This window comes from Haliotis rubra, unplaced genomic scaffold (assembly GCF_003918875.1).
Source record: "Haliotis rubra isolate DU_JTF1 unplaced genomic scaffold, ASM391887v1 Scf104, whole genome shotgun sequence".
NCBI classification, from domain to species: domain Eukaryota; kingdom Metazoa; phylum Mollusca; class Gastropoda; order Lepetellida; family Haliotidae; genus Haliotis; species Haliotis rubra.
This window is the reverse complement of record NW_025764937.1, coordinates 514,921-542,626: the sequence shown is the minus strand read 5'-3', so window position 1 is coordinate 542,626 and position 27,706 is coordinate 514,921. Positions and strand designations below refer to the sequence as shown.

Genomic DNA, 27,706 nt, shown 5'->3' with positions numbered 1-27,706 from the left:
TACATACATACATACATACATACATACATACATACATACATACATACATACATACATACATACATACATACATACAATGGGGGATGGGTTGCGTGGGCCCTGTCCTAATCCTCTGTTGTAATTGATACATTGATACAACTGAAATCAATGCGGCATGCCCATCTCAGTTCATCATCATTAAACCATTCAACTAACAGCCGGTATCAATTCCCATGTGTGAAACTCAAGCCACCTGCTACACACCTCCATCACATGACTCGAACCCTAGGACAGGTCGTTTCAATACCTCTCCCAACATGGCGACTCGTTATCAAGTGATCCTGGCGATTTCATTAACAGTCCTACCCCTGGTCTCGTTCGGAGAAATTACAAAATGTGACAAACTAACATCTTGTTCCTGTAAAACCGACAAAGGTGTGGTGGACTTGACTCCTCTCACAGGCACAAATGGACCCAGGTAATAAACCACTCCTTTACATTCGCCTCGCTTAATACAACCCATGTTCTCAAATCACTGTCTGTGTGCATTTTGTGAATCTCACACTTTAACTATATACGTGATATTTTGCATTAGAGTCAATGGAATTTTCAATCTAATTGTTTTGTTCTTGATAGCTACGTATTTAGAAAGGACGTTTCTTGTAGATTTGAGAGGGTGATAAAATTGAAAGATGCCTGAACCTCTGGAAAGACCCTATTAACAAACAGGTTCAGATATTGTTTGTCAATTCAGTGAACGGGAGTTGAATGTCATTGTACGGACAGTGCTATATCATATAAACAGTGCTGTAACAAGATATACAATCCCACGTCTAGTGTTTACAACCGTCTGCACATTCACATGTCTAGTGTTTACAGTCGTCTCCACATTCACACGTCTAGTGTTTATAGTCGTCTGCACATTCACACGTCTAGTGTTTACAGTCGTCTGCACATTCACACGTCTAGTATTTACAGTCGTCTGCACATTCACACGTCTAGTATTTGCAATAGTCAGCACATTCACACGTCTAGTGTTTACAGTCGTCTGCATATTCACACGTCTAGTGTTTACAGTCGTCTAGTATTTGCATTAGTCAGCACATTCACACGTCTAGTGTTTATAGTCGTCTGCATATTCACACATCTAGTATTTACAGTCGTCTGCACATTCACACGTCTAGTATTTGCATTAGTCAGCACATTCACACGTCTAGTGTTTACAGTCGTCTGCATATTCACACGTCTAGTATTTGCAATAGTCAGCACATTCACACGTCTAGTGTTTACAGTCGTCTGCATATTCACACATCTAGTGTTTACAGTCGTCTGCATATTCACACGTCTAGTATTTACAGTTGTCTGCATATTCACACGTCTAGTGTTAATAGTGATCTGCACATGCCCGCGTCTAGTTTTTCGGTGACACCACCACCACCTTGAACTTGTCCTCATGCATTCCACTGTTGCAGATTTAAAGACTTTCCAGCACCCAGCGGGGACAAGTTCTCCTGGAATCCCTGCAAGCCATTCTCAGAAGGAAAGTGCAAGGGTGTAGCGGTCAGTCACGCTTTTTACGTTTATTAGACTCACCTCATCCAATTTCAACCCCGTGAAACGGCATTGATTGTCGGTACAATCTCCATGAAATGTTAATGCAGCCTCATATATCTGTCCATCAGTTGTAGTAAAATGCAAGTGAGATTTAAACTTACTGACCCATTCCGTGTCACTAACGGGATCGGGGGGTCAAGCTCGCTGACTTGGTTGACACATGGCATCGTATCGTAACTGCGCAGATCGATGCTCATACTGTTGAAGACTGGCTTGTCTGGACCAGATTCGATTATTTACGGACCACCGGCATATAGCTGGAATATTGCTGAGTGCGGCGTAAAACTAAACTTTTTCGCCATTGTGACTGAAGAAGACATGATTTGTTTGTTTCTTTGTTTGCTAGACCGCATCCGTGGTTTAGAGGTAAGAGCGTCCGCCGTGAGAGCGGAAGGTCTCAGGTTCGATCCCCGGCCGCGTACTACCAAAAGACGATAAATATGTTGCTCGTTAGTCCCTGCCTGACGCTCGGCAGTAATGGGTACAACAAGGACTGGTCGGCTCGGGGTATTCATGCTTCACTGCGGCATGGTATCTCAGTGGGCTAGCACTATAAAACCAGCTTCAGTCTGGGCTAGTACAAGCAGCCGCACATACACACACGTATGCACGTCGTCATATGAGCGAAATGTACGACGTTAAATCCCATTTCACCTCACCTCTTTGTTTGTTTGAGGGCAGTCTGTAAATATTCGAGTGATTGACATCATATTATTGATCTGCCCAATTGGGATACGATGACATGTGTTAACCAAGCCTGACCACCTCATTTGGTGGTATTTTGGATAAAAGTATAACTAGAAAACAAATCGCCCGCCGTCTTGCGAATGTGTCCACTGCCATATATTGAACAGACATATAGTGAAGAATAACATGATTTGATTTAGACTTTGACACGGGCGAGTGTACATCCTTGCCTTGCGAAGCGGCTAAATGCGTGTACGGAGTTTCCAACGGTTGGGAGGTTGGGGGGTAGCCTGGTGGTTAAAGCGTTCGCTCGTTACGCCAACCTGGGTTCGATTCCCCACATGGGTACAATATGTGAATCCCATTTCTGGTGTAACCCGCCCTGATATTGCTGGAATATTTCTAAAAGCGGCGCAAAACCTTTCTCACTCACTCACTCCAACGTTTGTGTTGTTTGTCTTTCAGGCTTGTCAAATACAGAATCTCATCCCCCCGTCCTATTTCAACATTGGGTCCCAAGACAGCGCAACCTTCAGTATTGATCAGGGTCTGAAGCTCACCTACAATGCTGACACATTCTTTGATCAACCTGGGGCCCCAAACACAGCCAGGTGAGTATAAACGTAATGCACAATAGGGGCTGTAAAGTCTCGCGAGGCACTACTTCCGGTACTAAGCTGGTTCCCGGCTCCCTTTGCTCGCGCCAACTTGCGATATGCGAGACGGGGCCCAGCTTACTTCCGGTACAAGATTTCTGGTGACAAGCGTATATTCAAGAAGCAGTTCAGGGCCTAGATTTTCGAAGCTCTCTTAGCGCTAAGATAGTCGTAAGTGCCATACCCTAACATTAACTTACGACTATCTTAGCGCTAAGAGAGCTTCGAAAATTTAGGCCCTGGTTCCAAATTGCGCGACCGCCAAATATGACTCTACTAGACCGGACGAAGTGTACAACCATGCTTGGCTGTCACAGCTGTTGACAGTCGTAAGCTATAGTTGGCTAATTTGGGAATGGTTAGATCGGAAATTTGTTATTCCTGCAAGGATTAACGGTTCCTTACTGTCTACTGACAAGCCTGAGACAATTCGAATGGTATGAAACGATGTTTGTCACCGGAAGAACTAAGGTCTCGCGAAGTGCCGTGTCCTTCTTACGGGCCCTATATACGCCGGCAAAGCGAATGACTGCTCTCAGGTTAACCATGCGGTGTGGCTTATTAAAGCTAGCGGCAAAGAGTAGCTGAATGGGTGATGCCCTCGGCAAGCAGACCTACTGATGCCTTCAGTCCCCTTCCGTGATATTGCTGAAATATTGCTTAAAGCGGCGTAAAACTAAACTCACTCACACACTCAATCACTGATGCCCGCAGATTGTATCGCACTTTCTCACATTGAACGAAAGGTAATACAGGATGCCAGCTCCTTTACCCGCTACCCGGGTTCGATTCCCCACATGGGTACAATGTGTCAAGACTATTCCTGGTGTTCCCCGCCGTGATATTGCTGGAATATTGCTAAAAGAACGTGTAAAACCATACTGAGACACGAGCTGTCAATTCGTGGAGAATCCACACTAAGACACGCACGTTTGCCCCTCTGTTTTCGGGAGTCTTAATGAGTGGGCTGCTTTTACTTTAACACCTTAGTTTATGCAGCATAAATCATTTCTTTTGCAGACAATTCTAAATATATACTTCTGCTATTCCAGAACCACCAAAGTATCATTAGTCTGTGACGAAAGCAATGATCCAGGGGAGCTAACCGTTGATGGAGAGACACCAGCCGGAAGTGCAGTTTATGTGAGTTAACGTTAAGTCAATGCACATCGATTTTTGCTTTGAAACATAATATTACTGTGGAACAATATGATGTAATTTGGAATTAAAAGAAAGCGGGGTGGTATTTAAGCGAAAAATTTAGCTTATCCCAGAAAACAAATCGTCCGTGCGGGAACATGCCCATTTTGACCATGATGTTCTCACACAAATCCCTAACCTCTAACGGACCTCTAACGGACCACCACACATTCTTCACTCCAGCTGATGACCCTGACCAGCAAGTACGCATGTGAGGCCATCCCTTCCTCTGAAGGAGGTATCTCTGTCGGCACCGTCCTGGACATCATGTGAGCACCATGAGCTGCGCGGCAGTAGGCGTGGTTACTATACTCAGCGACTTTACTAGGGGGTGTATGTGTGTGTGTGTGTGTGAGGGGGTTGCACGGGAGTGGGGAGGGTACAGGCAAACAAACAGAAAGTGAGAGAGGGAGGGAGACGTACAGAGGAAGATGTAGAGAGAATGGCAGCAAGGTGGATAGGGTGTGAGAGAGAGAAGGAGAGAGAAGGAAATTGAGTCAGAAACACGCGGAAGAGTGGAGAGATAGATAGTGAGACATATAATAGGTCGAAGAGGGAGAGAGAGAAAAAAATTAAGACGGGTAGAGACAATGGGTAGGGCGAGGGAGAGTGAGAGAGGCAGAGAAAGACAGAGTGGGGGAGGGATTTAGAGAAAGGGAGATCGGGTATTGGGAGAGAAGGGAAGACAGAAACGTGAGAGACAGAAGGAGAGAAACAAAATGAGCGGCAGAAAGAGTGAGTGAGTGAGTGAATTCAGCAATTTTCCAGTCTGGAGGCATAAAGAGACAAAGGCGGATAAAGAGGAAAGAGCGGGACAGGGAGAGATCCTAGACCTATTTATCTTGGTTTGTCATCATTTACCCCTGCCGGTGAATTTCACCGCAGTCGTAACTTCGGGCGTTCCTCCCACATGAAGCAGACACGTTGTAATATACCTAGATGAAGCGCAGTCCAAATCGGCGCTAAAATCAACTCAAGACCACACCAACTTACTACACATACATGATCATAATAACAGTTTGTCATCGTGTAATTTAACTTTTAACACGTCACGAGATATCTTGTATAACGCAGCATATCCTCAAACCCTACCCTCACCATCTGACCATGACCAGGGACAGCTTCGCATCAAATGTGTCTTAAATAAGCGTCATTGTTTATTAAAAACAACAAATATACAAGGACTAGGCTCTTGACAAATGGTATGTTTCATTCTGTCCCACATGGTTCGTCGTGACGTGGAGCGGTGGGGTTAACGGTTAAAGCGTTCACACTTCACGCCGAAGGCCCTAGTTCGATTCCCTACATGGGTACAATGTGTGAAGCCCATTTCAGGTGTCCCCCGACGAGAAATTGCTGGAGTTTAAAGCGGTGTAAAACTTAATTCACGCACAACCAAGTGACGAATAATAATTGTGGAGTAAGATTTCTGAAATACGCGCGTCAGTTTGGCGATCTCAAAATACTTTGTTAAGGCCTGTACTACGCTTGAAAGGCAAGCGTGAGGGTCACTCACTAGTAATGCCAATCCTTTGTTGCAGTCTGTTAGTGGGTGCAGCTCTCTATATCTGTGTGGGGGTTGGCTTCCAGAAATACGCGAGGAAGGCAGAAGGGAGAGAGATCTTCCCCAACTATTCGTTCTGGGTAGGTCTACCTGGACTTATCAGGGTGAGTATATAACGGTATTAGCAATGATATATAATGCTGTATACACTGTATACGAATCTCTGATGTACCAGTGAGTGGGTTTAGTTTCACGCCACACCCAGCAACATTCCAGCTATATGGCGGCGGCCTTTAAATAATCGAGTCTGGACCAGACAATCCAGTGATCAAAAGCATGAGCATGATACGATGACATGTATCAACCAAGTCAGCGAGTCGATCCCCTTAGTCGGTTCCTTACAAGCTTGTGTTACTGAAGACCAATTCTAACCCGGATCTTCACTGGTCCTCTCATATACCAAGTGATAGACACCTCACCATGTATTTGGGGCGTTAGGGTGGCCTAGTGGTTTCCAAGCGATCACTCATCATGCAGAAGGCACATTGGTAGACATATGAAGCTCTTCTAAGTGTCCACTGCTGTGATATTGCTGGAATATTGTACCGTAAAATCCTACTCATGCTTGCTTGTCATTAAACCTGGGTGAGACTGAGCTCCTGTCCACATAAATGAGTGGACAATGGGTAGCCGATTTCTCAAAGGTTTCTTTTGGACAACACTTAACACACATTGGTCATTGGTGGTGAAGAAAGAGAAAAGCAGATGAAGTGACATTGGTTTGTGAACTGACATTGTTAGGCAGTAACCCATGCTTGTCGTAAGAGGCGACTAACGGGATCGGGTGACCAGACTCGCTCGTTGACACATGCCATCTATCCCAGATCGATGCTCATGATGTTGATCTCTGGATTGTCTGGTCCAGACTTGATTATTTACACACCGCCGCCATACAGCTGGATATTGCTGAGAACGGCGTAATACTAAACTCACTCATAGCTTTTTCTCTATTATGACAACTGCTTGTCATGACGAGGGTGAATACATTCGACCAGGCACACAATAAGACATGATTTCTTTGTTTCTTTGCTTGACTCGATTATTTACAGACTGTCGCCTTATACCTGGAATATTGTTTGCAACAAACAAACAAACTCCGGCGTAATGTTAAAAGGTGGATGGATTTTGCATGTTTTTCGCCATCACGTCTAAGTGAGTGAGTGAGTTTAGTTTTACACCGCACTCAGCAATATTCCAGCTATATGGCGGCGGTCTGTAAATAATCGAGTCTGGACCAGACAATCCAGTGATCAACAGCATGACCATCGATCTGCGCAATTGGGAACCGATGACATGTGTCAACCAAGTCAGCGAGCCTGACCACCCGATCCGGTTAGTCGCCTCTTACGACAAGCATGGGTTGCTGAAGACCTATTCTACCCCGGATCTCCACTGGCCCCATCACGTCTGAGGCAAAATCATGATGTTGATCACAGGATTGTCTGGCCCTGACTCGATTATTTACAGATCGACATATAGCTGGAATATAGCTGTGTGCGGCGTTACACAACAAACAAACAAATATGCTCATCTGTCGCCTTCAATTGTTTGTACGTGCTTGGTGGATAACAGCTGGACATTAGCACAAACACACTTGACAATTGAAGTCTTTGTGATATCCATGACTCTTAAAATATTTAATTTTGATTGCAGTGTAACATGAAGTTAGTGAACGTTTGGATAATATTATTTTTAGTATTATACAACATGGATAAATAGATTTCTCTTTCTCCTTTAAAGGAAGGTCAGATTTTGTGCAACTCTTGTCAGAATTGTTCCAGTGGCCGATCTCCAAAGATAATAAATAACCTCTGCTCCGTATACGTTTTAGATAACGTACATCGGCAAATATCAACATAACTTTCTCAACGAATATGGGTCATCATGCAACTACAATGTACCATATATTCTATATTTAAAAAGATTCAGAACATCCTCTGATTTTAGGATGGTGCGTTATTCACGGTCAGCCTTTGTGGACGGCGGTCAACCAGCAAGACGTACGACAACATCTAGCTCCTGGCTCCACCCATTGCTCCATTGCTGGCTCCATCTGGGCGCACGGATGCAGCCAATTCCGCGAAATTCGTACCGCTATTTAGGGAACATGGGTTTGAAATTTGACATTTAATCCGACAATGATTACATGGATACTCGTCATACCATCTATAAGAGAGTGAATGGTTTGGTTTTACGCCGCTTTTAGCAATATTCCAGCCAATATCACGGCGGGGAACGCCAGAAATGGGCGTTACACATTGCACCCATGTGGGGAATCGGTGTGACAAGCGAACGCTTTAACCACTAGGCTACCCCGCAGCCTCCTTATATATAAACGGAGTTATTTTGGGGCTCATATGTGATTGGAGGAAAGTGAAGGACAGATCCGTGACCCCCACCTCCACGCAACCAACCACCCAAGCTTGAGTCGACCGCTATTCTAATGTGTATGGGCTAGTCAAATTCTTCGGAGATACTGATGTCAGCTTGTTAATGTTAACTGATGCAGAAATGAGGAAAAGTGTCGGGGAAGGGATAGAAAGGGTCAAAGGGCGTTAACGGTCATACACGCATGGAGACAACACAAATAATTTATTTGAATTTTTCTTAAATACATTTTTCCCCACTTTCTTGGATGTATTTATTACAATGGTAACGCTGGTCACAATACGTCATATTCGCAAGCTGTTGTAGCGGTATAAGCCGTGGTTTTGTTGCCATTACATTTATTTTCATGAGCGAAAGTGTATTTGATCAAGCACAAGAGGTACACGAGAGTCAATACTATTTTCATAGGCATGTAAGCAAAAACCAAAACTATAAAATACCACCGCCCCATAACCAACCAGCTTTACAATAAGTCACAAGAAACTGGAACGTTTTTATCCGGATTATGGGGTTTGTTTGTTTGGTTTTCTGTTGTACTATTTGTTGTACTATTGTTTTCTGTTGTACTATTTGTTGTACTATTGTTTTCTGTTGTACTATTTGTTGTACTATTGTTTTCTGTTGTACTATTTGTTGTACTATTGTTTTCTGTTGCACTATTTTGGGTTTTGGGTTTTGTTTGTTTTGTTGTATTTAATGTGAGCTTCAGGCTAATTCTTGAGACAGTGTCATTGTCACGTTTCCCCGTATGAAAACGTGAAATAAAACAAAGTTTTACATACATTATGTCTTCGTTTCATTGGGGTTTGATCTCTGAGTGAGTGAATATTGTTTTATGTCATGTATCCCTACATCATATCACATCTGTGTGATGGAACCTCACCAGAAAGCCGGAGGCAGAAAATATGTGAGAGTCTGATGAATTACTACACGGAATGGGCACTGGGCCAACGGTCACTTTCACCACACGAAGACCGTTTTTCCCAAATTAACCATGTTTGGAAATGAACGTATCATCCGAGGCCCAAATGATTAACGTTTGGCCGCCCATTTCAACATTTTGGCCGTCATGAAATATCTAACCCGGATCTTCATGGGTTGGGAGACTATGAACAGATATGACAAGGTGTGTTTATATGGCCATCGTTTTTATATATTAATAACATCTGAAATAATTGTAAATGGTGTTCATTTATGACTCTTCTTTAAATACCCTTGAAAATCGTATGACCATGTTTAGATGTATCCCATGTTTTACTCTCTCCTAAATGTTCGGACATAGGTAAATGGGTTATTACTAGTGTTGGGAATTGGTTAAAATCTTATAATTGATGATTGGTTCATTACATCCGATCAATCATCGAAAATAGTTGGTTAGCGTTATTTATCAAATTGACTTGGTTATATTTGTTAATGCACACAAAATGAAGAAAAAAACATGTAGTGCTTTCTGTTGTTTTGGCAAATTTCGTGTCTTTAAAGGATAACTAATATGTTAGGAACATAAATTTCCTGGAGTCTTCAAGATAAATTGTAACCATGACTTGGATCGAGCTTGTAGTGCTTATGAAACGCAACAAACAAAACCAACCTTGTGATAAATATTGTCAATGCAAACAAAGGTTCCAAAATTGTTTGTGTTCGATTATGACAAAAATGTGATCGATTGCTTGGTCGTTTAGTCATTACGACCAATCTTCAATCAATTGGACCACCACTAATTATTACCATATTGACAGAAACTAGCATGTATTTCGGTGGTTTGGTAATGTAACTGCATTATGTTACCAGCAGTGGCTCGTTAGCGTGCAGCGTCCACGTCAGTGACGTAATGACGTAATTGGTAACATATCACGGAGATCCAAGTTTCCACGTACAGTAGAACACGGATATAGCGAACACGGATATAGCGTACAAACGGATATAGCGAACAAATTTAAAAGTCCTGTCAACAGTCCTTTATAATATCATTAAAATTATACGCGAATAACGAACTCGTGAGTAGCGAATTAACGGCTATAGCGTCTCACGACGCCGACCTTTTCGATTTTCCACTAGTCTCAGGACGCCGACCTGCGGTTTTCTTTGAAGTTTAGGTTCTGATTAGGCTTAGGGTAATCTACTCTAGATGTTTTGATAAGGTGAACTCGTCGCACATGCACGGGTCACTTGAGGGTGAACTCATGTCACTTGAAAAGTTTACAATAACACTTAGCAGAGTGCCAATATTGAACAATGTTCATATCTTTGGTATAAATATCTATGGAACGGCCAAAGGATTCACATTCGATTTCGAAATGGCAAATGCACAGCTAGATCAGAGATTCATCCCTACAGCCCGCGGCGGTCGTTACTTGGTTGTTGGCGGGTTCATGTACAGAGTCAGCAAGAGAAAACGAGACTGGATATCTTGGATATGTACTGCAAAAGGCTGCAAATCCACAGCATCAACAACGAATGACATCGTCACCATGGTGAACGATGAACACAATCATCAAGCTGTCACGCGTGATATTAAGGTAAGAGTTTAAATTCTTATATATGTATAAATTTTGTTATTGCCACAGATTTTTATAACAGATGCTTAATAAATGGAAAAGTTTGGAATTTTATAACAGATGCTTAATAAATGGTTAATAATTCTTTGCTTTTTGATGACGAGATCAAGAGGTTCGTCCGGAGATGTGCCGTCTTGCCTTTGGTGCCAGCACAGGAGGTAAGTTATGTTAAAACAAATAGTTAACTCCACCCCAATAGGTTGTGTAACAAAGGTGTTATTTTGCCCTGTATATTCAGTAACATTAATTTATGTATCTTTTCTTCTTCAGGTAGAGGACCTGTGGCTGGATACCTTGGCGACGATGCCAGATGATGACCGGTGCCGACAGCTCGGGGACTACATGACCAACTTCTGGGTGGAGGGAGATCTGCACATGACGCAATGGAACCACCACAACTCAGATGGGCCAAGAACAAACAACCACCTAGAAGGATGGCATTCACGCCTGAAGAAATACGTCGGCAAGGCTCATCCAAACATTTTCGAGATTGTGTCCTTCTTGTCACGTGAACAGACCAACACCGAAAACAAGCTAGTCCAGTATGCTGCTGGCCAGAAGCGTCCCTCCAAAAAGAGGAAATACAGGGATTTGGAGCGACGACTGGATAACATCTGTCACCAGCTTGAACAAGGAACACTGTCCGTGGGGCAGTTTGCTGATTCAGCATCCCACCTATTGCATTTAGGTTAAAATCTTTGAAAAAATGTATGCTATATGAATTTACGATGTATTTATTAAAAATGCTAAAATCTGTCAACTAATAAAAATCTGTCATCTGTTGTCATCTTCTCATTAGGTGCGCTCTCATCCGCATAATCCGGATTATCCTCCTCTAACAACACTTTGATCCTGCATTGTCCTCGTAATCCATTATTAAGTGGCAAAGTGAAACTAGTCTCAGGACGTCGACCTTCAGATTGCACCCAACCGTAAAGTTGAGTCGAAAGGTCGGCGTCGTGAGCCTGAACCAACTGATTTACTACCCCCAAGCCCCAATTAACAACGTGATTAGCGAACTCACTCAGTGTCAGCTCAGTGTCAGCTCAGCAACTTAGCGGTATACATCAACCTTGTTGGCGGCGAATCAACATTGTTCGATGGTCATTAACGTGTTTAACAAAACAAACATGTCGTGTTTAAAAGCTTGACTGGTGTACAGGTCTTCGTTCAGATTGTTGTGATTGTTAAACATGTTCTAGCTAATGTCTGTGAATGATAAATTCAGAATTGTAATGTTATGTCAATGTACATGTACAAGAATAAAGATTTGTAGCCTCAGCATATACGTGTCTCTACATCTCTACAATTCAAAATTGCGAGTTCCAAATATATCATGACGTGACCTTTATCATTATTACAGCTAATTATTAGGAATATGACATCATATCTGTCTTTATATTAGAATCGGGTATTTAATAATCTCCCCTGAAAAATGACTCTACAAAAGAGAATACTCGTCGAAAATTATAAACGCGTTTTGATGCCTTAAAATATTTGAATCCAAAACTTGTTTGAAATTGTTTTCTACTGATAAGGTTTTAGACAAAGTGTATCGAAGCACACTGATGCCATACACAGATAAGCAAGTACAGTTTGTGTCTAAATGTGTTTGCGTTGGGCATTTTTATCATTTTGTTATTAAATATATTATGGAAATGACCATAAAGTAGATATTGAAGCAAGTTACAATGTAGTTCATGAAATGTAATGTGATAACTGTGTCTACCAAACATCACTCATTCTTATTGACAAAAACAACGATTTTAAACAAAGTTGGTATAGATGTAAATGCATTCATTTCCAAGTAATCCACGTCATTGGATTATACTCACATGTTTGCTTTGGATGTATATGTTTGGAAATGTTGCAGAAATGCGCACGTTTACATCAGTATCCTGGCAGGTGTGGTATGTCGTATATGCCAGGGGGTAGCGACATTAAACCAAATTATTGATATTTAATATATATAAATTATTGACATACCATTTGGACTGATTTGGATGGAGACTTAAATTGGGTGACGCATGTGAAATTGTTATTGCTTCAAACTGGATTTTAATACTTCTTTGATTGGCATTCTAGAAGTTGGGTAGATGAGTGAATGAGTGAGTTTAGTTTTACACCGCACTCAGCAATATTCCAGCTATATGGCGGCGGCGGTTTGTAAATAATCGAGTCTGGACAAGACAATCCAGTGCTCAACAGCATGAGCATCGATCTGCGCAATTGGGAACCGATGACATGTGTCAACCAAGTTAGTGAGCCTGACCACCCTAAACCCGTTAGTCGCCTCTTACGACAAGCATAGTCGCCTTTTGTGGCAAACATGAGTTGCTGAAGACCTATTCTACCCCGGATCCTCACGGGTAGTAGGGTAGATGAAGAATTAGGACTATTTTTATGGATATACAACTTCTTTATTCTGTATAGGCGACGTTTCGACATAGATTCTAATGTCGTTGTCAAACAAGTGGTACATGAGAGGTATTATTAGGTGATATATGTACATGAGATATCCCCAAGGCCTATCATCACTTGCTGAATTAATTACATGTAAACCTACTCAGCCATTGTACATTTTCCCTTGTCTAACACTGTACATTATCCATTGTGTAAGCATCACTTCACCACTGGCTTTCCAATAGTCCCTTTATCACTTATGTAAACAACCTATGTACATCATTCACTACTGGCCACCCATCAACATCCTTAATCTCTCATGTAATATACAACCATGTTCATCTCCTTTACTGGCTTCCTATATACCTACTTTATCCTGTGTTATCAACCTCTTCTATTATAAAAACAACTCAATTTCGACTCATCCCTCATCTATTGTTCAAACATATCTCATGTATATATATATATATATCACCCAATATTAACTCTCATGTACCACTTGCTTGACAACGACATTAGAATCTATGTCGAAACGTCGCCTATACAGAATAAAGAAGTTGTATATCCATAAAATAGTCCTCATTCTTCTTCTGGATTTAATATGCATGGGTAGCCACAGAATATGCTGATGAGTTATCATATGAATAATAAGTCATATTACTCGGCAGATACATTGATATTCAAATCCAGACTTGGAATAAAATAATAGATACTCCTGCATTTCACAGATATTCTAGATCATATAAATCATTACTGAGAACGTGGATTATACATTATGTGTAATTTTGAGAAAGATCCAGCCAAATCACGTGGTTTAAACATACAGGTGAAACACTTCAGTAAAACATATGATCCAAAATGCCTAATCTGCGATAAATGTAATTTGATCGAGGACGGATTTAAGTTTGCATAAGTACGTCCTCACTATAAGTCAAGCACAGAGATGTTGTTACTCATATACTATCATCAATATCCATAAAGGCTGAAATTCTGCAAACAAAAAACTTGCCACCTCTGAGCAGTTACCACTTGAGGAGGCCCATGGTTGCTTGTCATGTATGTTTGTGTGTTTCTGTGTATGTGCAGGTAAGACTATATATATAGATGCATACACAGGATAACTTTTGAGACATAATAATTTGAAAACCACACGCCTCACCTCCTACCTTGATAGATCGTGGATCAGACTGACCATGTCTGTACACTGTACCTGTTGATGTGTAACCACCTTTACTTGTCATCTTATGTGAACAACAAGGAGTATGTACAAGCGTTCATATGCATTCTTTATCATGATAGAGACACTCCGGTTTGATTCCCTACAGGGTTCAATGTGAGAACTCGTGAGGATCCGGGTTAGAATTGGCCTTCAGCAACCCATGCTTGTCGTAAGAGGCTACTAACGGATCGGATGGTCAGGCTCGCTGACTTGGTTGACACAAGTCATCGTATCCCATCGTATTCAACACTGAAAGTGGATATTACTGTGAGTTCACTCTTTAATTAACCGTTTAGTACATACCAGTAACAACAACATGAAACATAATCAAAGTCAACTGTATTAGTTATTGTTTCAGGTAAATAATGTATATTAATTTACAAAGCATTTAGTGTAAGTCTAGAACGTTCTGCAAGCGAAGCTAACTCTTCTAAAAAGGATTTTCAGAGGCAGTCAAGGCTAATACATGCACTTACTAGACCCATTTGCCCAAAGGTTGATCGTCTCCCATACTCTAACATAGACATAAGACGGTCTTAAGCGATAAGATCGCTCTGTGCATCTGGGTCCAGATTTACACTTCTCATTATATGCAGAACTTCGAGAAGAACTTCGAGTAGTTCGTAAATATAAACTTACGAAAAAAATATAGCTGCACACTGCCAAATGAAATTAATTTCGTCATTGTCACAAACTAGGTGAAATTATCGATATCTCTTGAAATGTAATATTTCGTATTCAACTATGGTGATGACGTCAAAGTAATTGTGTTACAGTTAATTCACATTTGGACGTTCATTTCAAACAAGTAAAATTGAAGCAAGAAGAGAACAAAATGTAAAATTATTGAGAATTATGTTTCAAACGCAACATGGTGTAGGTCTGAGAGATAAATCCAAACTTGATTCCAGAAGAGATTCCAGAAGTGATTCCGGGAATTGAATCGACAGAAATACATGATTTCTCCAAGACAGAAGTGGATCAGTACGGTATTACGCCGCACTATTCCAGCAATATCATCCGGGGACACCAGAAATGGTCTACACACGTGGCACCAAATGTAGGGAATCGAACCCAGGTCTTCGGCGTGACGAATGAATGCTTCAACCACTAGGCTACCACTGTTCCATAACACAGCTGAATGACTGATTTACGACTCAATGTTGACGGTGTGGTTGATAGCGATCATAAAAGAACAATAGATTTACAGTTTGAGATGATTTCGAAACAAACAATTTCACCTCAATATTATCTAAAAATAGGGGCGGTGGGGTAGCCTAGAGGTTAAGACATTTGCTCGCCGAAGACACGGGTTCGATTCCCACACGGGTACAATGTGTGAAGCCCATTTCTGGTGTCCCCCGCTGTAATATAGCTGGAATATTGCTAAAGGGCGGCGTGAAACTAAACTCACTCACTCACATATAAATATAACTGTTCGGCGACGTTCAGATCCGCCGATAATATTAAAGGTCGTTTTCTAACACGTTAGTAACACCCAGCTCAATGTGAGCGACAAGAATGTACCCGAAATGAACTGTAGCTGTAACCCGAACCTAGTGTTAAGCTATAATCGTCTCAAGTACACTCCCAATTATATGCACTGTAACACGACTCCCAATCATGTACTGCACGTGATCACGTGATCACGTGATCTCACACACCCGCCATCACCTCGAGTGCTAGTCTGGACATCTAACCATGAAACGAGGAATTACCTTTCTCATTGCTATCATACTTTACGTACTTCAAGTTGAATGTATAAAGTCTTGTGCTAAGACGAGCGCATGTTCTTGTATGGGAGACAATGGCATGGTAGACTTATCTCCCTTGGCGAAAAAACGGAGGTCCACAGTGAGTACTCATTCCGCAAATGTGAAACTGTGAATGTCGTTTTACGCCGTTTTAGGAATATTCCCGCTAATTACATGACTGGAAGATGACCACGGTAAGTACTCGCGCCACTAAAGTGAAAGTTTTACGGTTTCAGAAATAGGGCCCGTAAGTAGGTCACGGTAGTTCGCGAGACCTTAGTACTCACGGTGACGAACAACGTACATTTGGCCCGTTCTAGCGGTCGCGCAATTTGGAACGAGAACTGGTTCTTGAATGTATGCTTGTCACCGGAAATCTGGTACCGGAAGTAAGCTGGGCCCCGTCTCGCATGTCGCAAGTTGGCGTGCACAAAGGGAGCCGGGAACCACTAGCAGCGCCTCGCGAGACTTACAGGCCGTATATACCCAGATTGAATCACTCTGCAGGACACCCAAATGTGATTTCACTGTACTCTTATATGGAATCGAAACCGGTCTCCAGTTTGGAGAGCCGACACACCAACTTCTAAGCTACCCAGCCGCCCCTGTGATGAACTGCGGTTGTACTGTATGACATTCTTTGTGAGGGGTGTGGCGTATAAAAGAGAAGCGTTTTATCCTTATAAGAAACCCAAGAGATATTCTCCAGAACTATTCTTATCGGGGAACGGGTGGTCCAGTAGTTTAAGGAGTCGGTTTTCTGAGTAAAGACTTGCGCCCCTTGACGTCCCAGAACCTTATAATCTTGGACTTGAATCCCAGATTCGTCCTCAATTTGTTTCTTGGTTTGTAAGTGGCAGACTGTCCTTGCGGGGTTCATTCACAATATTGGCAAACATGTAAGTCCCGCATCATCTAGAGTTTGATCTACATCACCTGGAACTTACCTCATTAAGCTGCCAGAAAATACATTTCAACTTGTATCAAAACAGTGATAAACTTCCCATATCCGCCAACTAACTCTTGATTCCTGCTGACAGGTTTAAAGACATATCGGCCACGACTGGAGACCAATTTTCCTGGAACCCATGTAAACCGTTCACAGAGGGTGGCTGTAAGAATGTGGCAGTGAGTATCTTATGTTGTTAGCAATCAACCCACAGACAAGCTGGAATACTGTTTCATCCAGCTTGCAGTAGTTTCTGTAATACATGGGTTGGTATATTTTACGTGTGAATAAACTGATGTGTACACTGACTTTCTTACTTAACTGAAAGGTGAAGCAGACTCAATCAACTGTTGTCAGAATATTTCTATTTATCCATCACTCATTCCTGCAACAGATTGTAAAAGGTATTGGGGTCTAAATAGCAGTAAACATAAATGGATTCAATGAAGACTGTGGTAAGAAATTAATCTCCAACCACATGATTCTTACCATGTTAAAAATGTAGCCAATTTGTGAATCAAAAAGCAAATTTATTTATTTTCAAGGGTAACATGTCTGTGGTACCCATCATCAGTGCTGTAAAGGTTGACATATAATTTTTAAAACTAAACAATTGGAAGCATTCATTGAGTGATGACTATGCGTACAGTTTAATATCTGTATAACATGATAGATTTTCTCAAATGAAAATCACATGGGATATAATTATCTTAGAGGTATAAAAAAATTATTTTCCCCTTAGTTCATGTTAAACCATTCTGAGATGCCTTAAGGTGTTTAACGGTTACATTCCAGTAACGGGCATATTTTAACACAAGGTGCGAGGATGACATCCTTCGAATGACATATCAAGAGTATAAATGACATCCGATGTGTCTCCCGATGGTTTGTGTAAGAGTGGTCTTTACGAGAGCAAGACATGATAGTGTCTGACCTGACAAACCACCAACCACCAAAGCCGTAAAGGTGAAGAGCATTAAATGAAAGTTAGCATATGTCACACACAGGATGCAAACCACCTTCAGACTCCGACTACTCTTACCACAAGGATACCAACGGGCATGACATGTGTGTCTGGAATACACAAGGATGATTTGAAACCTCTAAGCCTAACTGTAAACGACGGACGGGGCATGGATTTCGTTGCTTTAGGTTTCCAACCCTTCTAAAGTCCTCACACAATGCTGGATTGGTTGGACTGACATCGTGTGGAAGGCGTCCCCCTGGTGGCTTAAACAGTCCTCCGTCGCAGGGATTTGCATAATGCTTACCAAGTACGTCTTTATTCAAGGTGGGGAGAGGTCGAAACTTGACGATTCCAAATATTGTAAATGCTGAGTGAGTGAGTTTGGTTTTACGCCGCTTTTAGCTATATTCCAGCAAAATCACGGCGGGGGACACCAGAAATGGGCTTCACACATTGTACCCACGTGGTGAATCGAATCCGGGTCCTTGGCGTGACGAGCGAACGCCTTAACCACTAGGCTACCCCACCGCCCCTTGTAAATGCTGAAGATGTTCAAGCAACAATCATGCATTGGCGAGTTGCCTTAGCAGATAAACATGAAATTGATCAGTAATGGTCAGGACTTTCAGAGGGGTTTCCCTCCGGTAGGATTCATTCAGAATTCAAAATCACCGACGCCACCACCTTGACAGCTGATGGACCAAACATTGACTTCGTCGAAGATAGTTCTCCTGCTGTGATTCCCTTTGTCTTTGACACAATCGTGGTTAAAAATCGCTGGCTTAGCTTCAAAACGACGTTACATCTCGTTAGAGATTATGACATTGGAGCGGTTGTGATAAGGAGTCAGACGCCTTGGAACCTAGCCTTCTAAAACCAGTGTCACGCCTAGTTCATTCCTCTAGAACATCCTGAGAGAAGCGGTCACCATGGAGACATAACTGGTTCCACCTACGATACGCACATTCTGCCTTTCGCTATTGCACAAATGGAGAACACATTTAAGGGAGACACCTTTCTGCTGATCTAGCTGCCAACCCTGTCGTCAAGTGAAATACACCGTAGTGTGTTACTGTAGCATGCAAGAATGTCTTCCAAGTGAAGTCTTTTATTTTGTTTGTTAGCAAAACAATCAGTTCCTATTTCTGTTGTATTGATCACTACGATAGTATGCTGCGGTGTTGCATGTCCGACTAGGCCGTGATATTGCTGGAATATTGCTAAAAGCGGCGTAAAACTAAACTCAGTCAGTCAGTCAGTCAGACTAGAAAGCAGCCTGTGAGCATGAACAGTAGCGTACTTAATAAATTCTAAGAGGATGTACTGGATATTCTCCTTCTCATCATTGTGAGCAACCTTAATAGTTCAAACGTCATAAGTGAGTCAGTGAGTGTGTTTAGTTTTAAGCCGCTTTTAGCAATATTGCAGCAATATCACGGCGAAATAGGCTTCACACATTGTAAGGTGAGGTGAGGTGAAATTGGGTTTAACGTCGTGCTTGAGAATATTTCGCTCATATAACGACGTGCATGCGTGTGTATGTGTATGTGCGGCTGCTTGTACTAGCCCAGACTGAAGCTGGTATTATAGTGCTAGCCCACTGAGATACCATGCCGCAGTGAAGCACGAATACCCCACTCAGACACATTATACTGATTCCGAATCGACCAGTCCTTGTTGTACCCATTAATGCCGAGCGCCAGGCAGGGACCATATTTTAACGTCATTTTGGTATGACGCGGTCGTGGAACGAACCCGCGACCTTCAGCTCTCCGGGCGGACGCTCTAACCACTACACCACGGATGCGGTCTTCACACATTGTACCTATGTGGGGAATCGAACCCCGGTCTTTGGCGTGACCAGCGAACGGTTGAACCACGAGGCTACCCCACCGCCCATCAAACGTCATAAGTAGCCATCTGTCCATTAGCAGGCATAACGTATCAAAGATCTTCATACTCAGTATTCACTTCACATTCACCTGATGAAGCAGAATGAATTAGCTCTGAATCGTCGTATAAAGACTAAAAAAAGTTGCTATCCATAAAACGTGTCATGTATTCACAACAAAGATCCGCTTTCCTTCCTAGGCGTGTCAAATCCAGAACGCCAATCCACCTGCCTACTTTAACATCGGCACGCAGGACAGCGCCAAGTTCCAAGTGAAGAATGGAGCGTTGACCTTGACCTACACGGCAACGACGTTCCTTGGATCAGAACTTGAAGCTGGTTTTCTCAGGTACATCTCCGCTTTATACTGTTTGGTAACATGTGTTCTTCCGACAGACGTAAATTTCACTATTGCTTCTTCCTATATGATTGTTTACAAATCTCAGCTCTGATTAATTGGTGTAGGGCGTTTTTGCCTGTTATCCCTACATTTCGTCAAAAACGTGCAGGGATCGGATTCTGTTCGAAAAAAGTTATACTGCTACAATAGTTGTGACTTGAATGAATCAATTTGAATAATTATTGTTATATACCTCATTAGCAATTAGACCGCCTCGGTGGTGTAGTGGTTAGAGCGTCCGCCCGGAGTGCGGAAGGTCGCGGGGTCGACCCCCGACCGCGTCATACCAAAAAAAGACGTTAAAATATGGTACTTGTTGGTACAACAAGGACTGGTCGGCTCGGAGTCAGTATAATGTGTCTGCGTGGGGTATTCATGCTTCGCTGCGGCATGGTATCTCAGTGGGCTAGCACTATAAAACCAGCTTCAGTCTGGGCTAGTACAAGCAGCCGCACATACACATACACACGCATGCACGTCGTCATATGAGCGAAATATTCTCAAGCACGGCGTTGAACCCAATTCCACCACCACCACCATCAGCAATTATAAATTGATCCTTCTGAATCACAAGTAAGTGAGCAGCACGTGAATGAAAGAAGGCATACCAGGCAATATTCCAGCTACATAACTGTGGCCTGTGAAATTAATGATCCAGTGATCAACATTATGAGCATCAACCGGGATACGATGACATGTTTCCACCAAGTCTACGAGCCTGACCATCCGATCCCTTTAGTCACCTACAGCAAGCATGGGTTACTGAAGATTAATTCTAACCCGGATCTTGAGGGGTTCAGCTATATTGACTGTATCTAGGGACCATTTGTGATTCCGGGTTTGGTCAGAAGCAACCTTTTTTCTTGTAACGTGTGCCGCCATGATATTTCTGGAATACTGCTGAGAGCGGCATAAAACTAAAGTCACTCATTTTTGTTGAGGGTGCTAGCGTGATCCCCAGGGATTATTGCTGATAACAGCATTCACAGGATTCTGTTCTGCAATATTGCAGAACCAGAGTCGGTCACATACAGGCCGTTGGTTTAATATCCCATTTGCGTAGATGGATGCTGTTGATCACTGCATTGTCTGGCCCAGATTATTTACAGGTTGCCGTCATATAGCTGGAATATTGCTGAGTGCGACCTTAACTCACAAACAACAAACGCGCACACCGCACACCGTGCAACGCACAACGCATAATGCACACCGTTACATCAAGTCGTCTTGCAGGACTGCCATCATTACCCTGGTGTGTGACAAGACGGTGGAGGGAACACTAAAGGCTACTGGGGAAAAACCAGCCAGTAGCGGAAAATATGTAAGTTCTTCTCAGTAATGTAGAACATGTTTGAACATTCATGTCTCAAAAAAGTATTTCAGTGCCCAGTATATATTGTGTATTTAGTGTTTTGGGTGTTTTTTGGTGTTTTTTGTTTGTTTTTTTGTTTTGTTTTTGTTTTGTTTTTGTTTTTGTTTTGTTTTTGTTGTTTTTTTTGTTTTCTGGGGTGGTGGAGGGTTTTGGGTTTTTTTCGTTATATTCGGGGGGGGGTGTTTTTCTTGTTCTTGTTCTGTTATTTTTTTAGTTAAATCTTTCTGTTTAAGAGTGGAACTTCTTTGATACAACTAAAATAATGGTAAAACATATTCGTTAAAGACCTATTCTAGCGTAATTATTACCAGCTATTCACCTTATATTTCCAAACATCTATATTTCCATATATATCTTAACATGGTTTAAGAATCATGAAATGGATTTATTTTATTGAATATGCAAATAAAATAAATTTTGTTCAGCTACATTAAATCCCAAGGCAGATAGTCAAAAAATTACTTTGAAATATTTCTCTCTCTGAACAGCAGTGTAACTTTGCTGCCATACCCCCAGTGGAATTTTTAAATAATTACGCTGAAAAACATACAAAGGGTCCCAGAAACGTCAGACTAAAATATTTTGTAACTGTCGCGTGAATCACTGGCTGTTTGGAATTATTGCTTATAAGCATTTTAAGAGCAGGTGAACTGCAGTACCTTTATGTCCTCATTAAATATGTTGAAACAGCTCATGACACTTACAAGCAAGTACGCCTGTGAATCATCCGGCTCGGACGTAACGGTAACCTACAGTCTGTCTGTAGGAAGCATCCTCGTTATAACGTGAGTATACAGTTAGGGGGGAAGTCCCTTCCTTCACAATAACAACGTCAATGTGTATTAACGTATACGTGCAAGCATTGGGATTTATCAATCTCTTTGTAGGAAGAAGTGCTAGTTCTTTACGATGTGAAAGATGTCTTGTATTTGTTTCGATCGTGTTGAGCTCGTCAGAAATGAGAAGCACTCGGCATCACTCGGCCCTTTCCGTAACCAGCAACAAGACAAATACAACTGTCGATGAACGTTATGTGCCAACATACGACAAATAATCACAATGAGCATATGACTTATCCTAATCCTTATGTCGTTCCTACCCGTGAAGATCCGGGTTAGAATTAATCTTCAGTAACCCATGCTTGTCGAAAGAGGCGACTAACGGGATCGGGTGGTCAGGCTCGCTGACTTAGTTAACTTCGCATCGTATGATGCTGATGATCACTGGATTGTCTGGTCCATCAGATTTTTTCCAGACCGCCGCCAGTTGGGATATTGTGGCGTCAAAATCAAACAAACCAACGGTAAAAACTCTTGCAGGAATATTTTGTAATGACAAATGTTTGTACTTTAAGTTACTGACGATAAAGTAAAGTGCGTTCAGTCATATTGTATGTCCACTTAAGTCAGATGTGTTATAAAAAACACTTGCAATATATGGCATTTGGGAATGATACAAGAGTATCAATACACACGATTTGGGGTGAGTGAGTTTAATTTTACGCCGCTTTTGGGAATATTCCAGCAATATCACGAAATAGGCTTCACATATTGTGCCCATGTGGGGAATCGAACCCTGCTCTTCGGCGTATTTGTAGCTTTGCTTTTTTTACGCTAAGGCGAAACAACAAATCTTGGGTACGATGGAATGGGGTCGCAGTATCCCAAATGTTTTTACTGTTTGGCAAACGAAAAGTGAAATATATGAAGGTCTGTGTCGCTGTAACAAACTTGTTTCCCCATTTTGCCTGTGCATTAAGCACTCAGACAAGTAACCATTATGACTCCCTTATCACCAGGGGCATCCTCCGTACCTGGGCAAACCAATACCAAGACTGTTCCACAAGGGAATTGATAAAAGCGATGAAACCCGTGAAGATCCGGGTTAGAAATGGTCGTCATCAACTCATGCTTGTCGTAAGAGGCGCCTAAAGGGACCGGGTGATCAGGCTCGCTGACTTGATTGACATGTCATCGTATCCCAGTTGCATAGATCGATGCTCATGCGGTTTGCCACTGGATTGTCTGGTCCAGACACGAGATGTTGCTGTTGATCACTGGATTGTCTGGTCCAGACTCGAGATATTGCTGTTGATCACTGGATTGTCTGGTCCAGGCTCGAGATATTGCTGTTGATCAGTGGATTGTCTGGTCCAGACTCGAGATGTTGATGTTGACCACTAGATTGTCTGGTCCAGACTCGAGATATTGCTGTTGATCACTGGATTGTCTGGTCCAGACTCGAGATATTGATGTTGATCACTGGATTGTCTGGTCCAGACTCGAGATATTGCTGTTGATCACTGGATTGTCTGGTCCAGACTCGAGATGTTGATGTTGATCACTGGATTGTCTGGTCCAGACTCGAGATATTGCTGTTGATCACTGGACTGTCTGGTCCAGACTCGAGATATTGCTGTTGATCACTGGATTGCCTGGTCCAGACTCGAGATATTGCCAAGTGCGGCGTTCAACAACAAGCAAGCAATAGAAAATAGAGTTTTTCGGAGCTGTGTTCTATGGCTTTTGTGACCAACTCGTGTTATTCCGGGAAAAGCCGAATAGGGTTAATGCACTTTACGGAAAGTGGTGGCGAGTGGCGAGTGGTGACGAATGAGTTCTTTTGGGTAGGCCAGAAGAGCTGTACGATTTGCCTTTTTACGAATTAGCAGCCAAGCGGGATGTTTACATCTGTGTCTTCTAGACATGTTCATAATAATGTGTTTGTTTTAGCTTGGCTGGATGAACCCGCACCCGTCTCCAGTGCACTTACTATATATACGATGTGCTGGTGTTCCAGGTTTGTGTCGCTGCTTGTGGTGTACGTTGCTGTCGGTGTCTCTGTGCAGAAGTTCGTGAGGAAAGCGGAGGGCAAGGAGGTTATCCCCAATCTCAATCTGTGGTCCAGCCTCCCAGGTCTCATCAAGGTAGACCCCACACCAAGTACAGTCATGACAAGCTCAGAGCAGTTGTTTGGTTCTTTGTTGTTTGACGCCGCACACAGCAATATTCCAGCTATAAGACGACGGTGTGTAATTAATCGAGTCCAGGCCATACAACCTGGTGATCAACGGCATGAGCATCGATCTACACGTCATCGTATCTTAACTGCGTAGATTGGTGCTCATGATGTTTATCGCTGGTTTGTCTGGTCCAGACTCGATTATTTACAGACCGCCGCCATATAGCTGGAATATTGCTGAGTGCGGCGTCAACAACAAACCAACTAGGGCTGGGACGGGTCCAAATTTTCTACCTGAGTATCCCACCCCTATTATCCTACCCTACCCGGATGCCCGTTATGTTAATTCCTGACATCAAATTTGTAAGAAATGGCAACATATTCTTCAGATCGGAAGCTAAAATTTCGAGTTTTTGCAATATCTTAACCATGTGTTATATTCATAAGAAGTGACTGTAATTACGTCTTAATCTTCATAGCCAATACAACCTTTTAATCATGAAAGAATAACATATTGCATTGTTTGATCTATTAGTCACATGATCACAACGGGTCCGGGTACTGAGACGGGTACCCGGGTCCAACTCATTACCCAGGTATCCGGGTTACCCGTCCCAGCCCTACAACCAACCATTTGTTTTTCGAAGATTATTACAAAATTACCATGATTAGATTTCATCTAATTTACATAATATAATGAAGTGCACTATTTTGGCGTGGCTCTAGCAGAATCTCTGCTGTTTTGTTTAGATTTTCTTGAATAAAAAACATGATTGTGCAGAATGATGTTTTGCAATCCCACACGCATGTGCGATAGCGACCCATGAATTATCTCCCTTGCATTGCAGGCCGGTTTTCTCTTCACTGTAAAGTGTGGTAAAGGAGGTCAGTATGACAATATCTGAGATTTGTGACAGCTTTGGTCGTCATCACGTCACGTCACGTCGGTCATTCTCGTGTCTACAATCACGTGACAGTGTGACGAAATATGGAGCATGACATTCCAAAACTCAATGACGTTCCACCAACAGAAACCACTACGGCATCAAGTCGAGGCTGCCTCGTTTTCAAGCGGACATGAATATTAATTTAGAAGAACCTTCTTGTCTGCTGTTGACGGTGAAGCAGTTTGTTATGTGGGTGATTTAGCAATGCGGTTAATTGTTATAAGTATAAATAATATGTATTGTTTATAAAAAAATTCTAAAAAAGTATGTTGTTTGTCATATGTCTTCCCACAATAATATTTGTGTACAGCTGAGTGATAGTAAATGGATTTGTACGCGACTCATGTTTACATCAAATCAGATTCTTCAAATATTTTAAAATTACATTTTGTTTGTGATTTGTTTCAGTGGATGAAAGTTTTGAGTGGATAAAACGTATGAAGATTACATGATATAGTCTATATAAGAATGTATATTGTGTGTTGTACACAGTCTTCATCATCATGTAATAGCGGTGTATGTAGTAATGGTAGCCGTAGTGGTTGTGGTGGTAGTGATAGTAGTAATGGTAGCCGTAGTAGTTGTGGTGGTAGTGACAGTAGTAATGGTAGCCGTAGTGGTTGTGGTGGTAGTGATAGTAGTAATGGTAGCCATAGTAGTTGTGGTGGTAGTGATAGTAGTAATGGTAGCCGTAGTAGTTGTGGTGGTAGTCATAGTAGTAATGGTAGCCATAGTAGTTGTGGTGGTAGTGATAGTAGTAATGGTAGCCATAGTAGTTGTGGTGGTAGTGATAGTAGTAATGGTAGCCGTAGTGGTTGTGGTGGTAGTGATAGTAGTGATGGTAGCCATAGTAGTTGTGGTGGTAGTGATAGTAGTAATGGTAGCCGTAGTGGTTGTGGTGGTAGTGATAGTAGTAATGGTAGCCGTAGTGGTTGTGGTGGTAGTGATAGTAGTAATGGTACCCGTAGTAGTTGTGGTGGTAGTGATAGTAGTAATGGTAGCCGTAGTGGTTGTGGTGGTAGTGATAGTAGTAATGGTAGCCGTAGTAGTTGTGGTGGTAGTGATAGTAGTAATGGTAGCCGTAGTGGTTGTGGTGGTAGTGATAGTAGTAATGGTAGCCATAGTAGTTGTGGTGGTAGTGATAGTAGTAATGGTAGCCGTAGTAGTTGTGGTGGTAGTCATAGTAGTAATGGTAGCCATAGTAGTTGTGGTGGTAGTGATAGTAGTAATGGTAGCCATAGTAGTTGTGGTGGTAGTGATAGTAGTAATGGTAGCCGTAGTGGTTGTGGTGGTAGTGATAGTAGTGATGGTACCCGTAGTAGTTGTGGTGGTAGTGATAGTAGTAATGGTAGCCGTAGTGGTTGTGGTGGTAGTGATAGTAGTAATGGTAGCCGTAGTGGTTGTGGTGGTAGTGATAGTAGTAATGGTAGCCGTAGTGGTTGTGGTGGTAGTGATAGTAGTAATGGTAGCCGTAGTGGTTGTGGTGGTAGTGATAGTAGTAATGGTAGCCGTAGTAGTTGTGGTGGTAGTGATAGTCATAGTAGTAATGGTAGCCGTAGTAGTTGTGGTGGTAGTGATAGTAGTAATGGTAGCCGTAGTGGTTGTGGTGGTAGTGATAGTAGTAATGGTAGCCGTAGTGGTTGTGGTGGTAGTGATAGTAGTGATGGTAGCCGTAGTAGTTGTGGTGGTAGTGATAGTAGTAATGGTAGCCATAGTGGTTGTGGTGGTAGTGATAGTAGTAATGGTAGCCGTAGTGGTTGTGGTGGTAGTGATAGTAGTAATGGTAGCCGTAGTGTAGTTGTGGTGGTAGTGATAGTAGTAATGGTAGCCGTAGTGGTTGTGGTGGTAGTGATAGTAGTAATGGTAGCCATGAAGTGGTTGTGGCGGTAGTGATAGTAGTGAAGGGTAGCCATAGTGGTTGTGTGGTGGTAGTGATAGTAGTAATGGTAGCCGTAGTGGTTGTGGTGGTAGTGATAGTAGTGATGGTAGCCATAGTAGTTGTGGTGGTAGTGATAGTAGTAATGGTAGCCGTAGTGGTTGTGGTGGTAGTGATAGTAGTAATGGTAGCCGTAGTGGTTGTGGTGGTAGTGATAAGTAGTTATGGTACCCGTAGTAGTTGTGGTGGTAGTGATAAGTAGTAATGGTAGCCGTAGTGGTTGTGGTGGTAGTGATAAAGTAGTAATGGTAGCCGTAGTGG

At 42.3% G+C, this 27,706-nt stretch overlaps 1 protein-coding gene across 1 annotated transcript; it reads left to right on the top strand.

The window, feature by feature from the left end:
* The first annotated feature begins 296 nt into the window (after positions 1–296).
* LOC124274510 lies at positions 297–25,775 on the top strand. The gene is made up of 14 exons (XM_046709880.1): positions 297–457; positions 1,452–1,539; positions 2,746–2,891; positions 3,989–4,079; positions 4,320–4,405; positions 5,678–5,804; positions 10,917–11,003; positions 14,375–14,382; positions 17,063–17,150; positions 20,030–20,178; positions 21,463–21,550; positions 22,292–22,386; positions 24,401–24,527; positions 25,411–25,775. Exons 1-14 carry the CDS (start codon positions 297–299, stop codon positions 25,465–25,467), a joined length of 1,398 nt encoding a protein of 465 aa, XP_046565836.1. The 3' UTR covers positions 25,468–25,775.
* Positions 25,776–27,706: the final 1,931 nt, after the last annotated feature.

What these genes read in the sequence shown, in the direction of transcription:
- LOC124274510 (XM_046709880.1), top strand. Translation starts at nt 297, where the DNA reads ATGGCGACTCGTTATCAAGTGATCCTGGCGATTTCATTAACAGTCCTA. An exon ending in GTCTACCTGGACTTATCAGG is followed by an intron (nt 5,805 to 10,916) that starts GTGAGTATATAA and finishes TTTCTTCTTCAG; the next exon opens with GTAGAGGACCTGTGGCTGGA. An exon ending in GCCTCCCAGGTCTCATCAAG is followed by an intron (nt 24,528 to 25,410) that starts GTAGACCCCACA and finishes CTTGCATTGCAG; the next exon opens with GCCGGTTTTCTCTTCACTGT.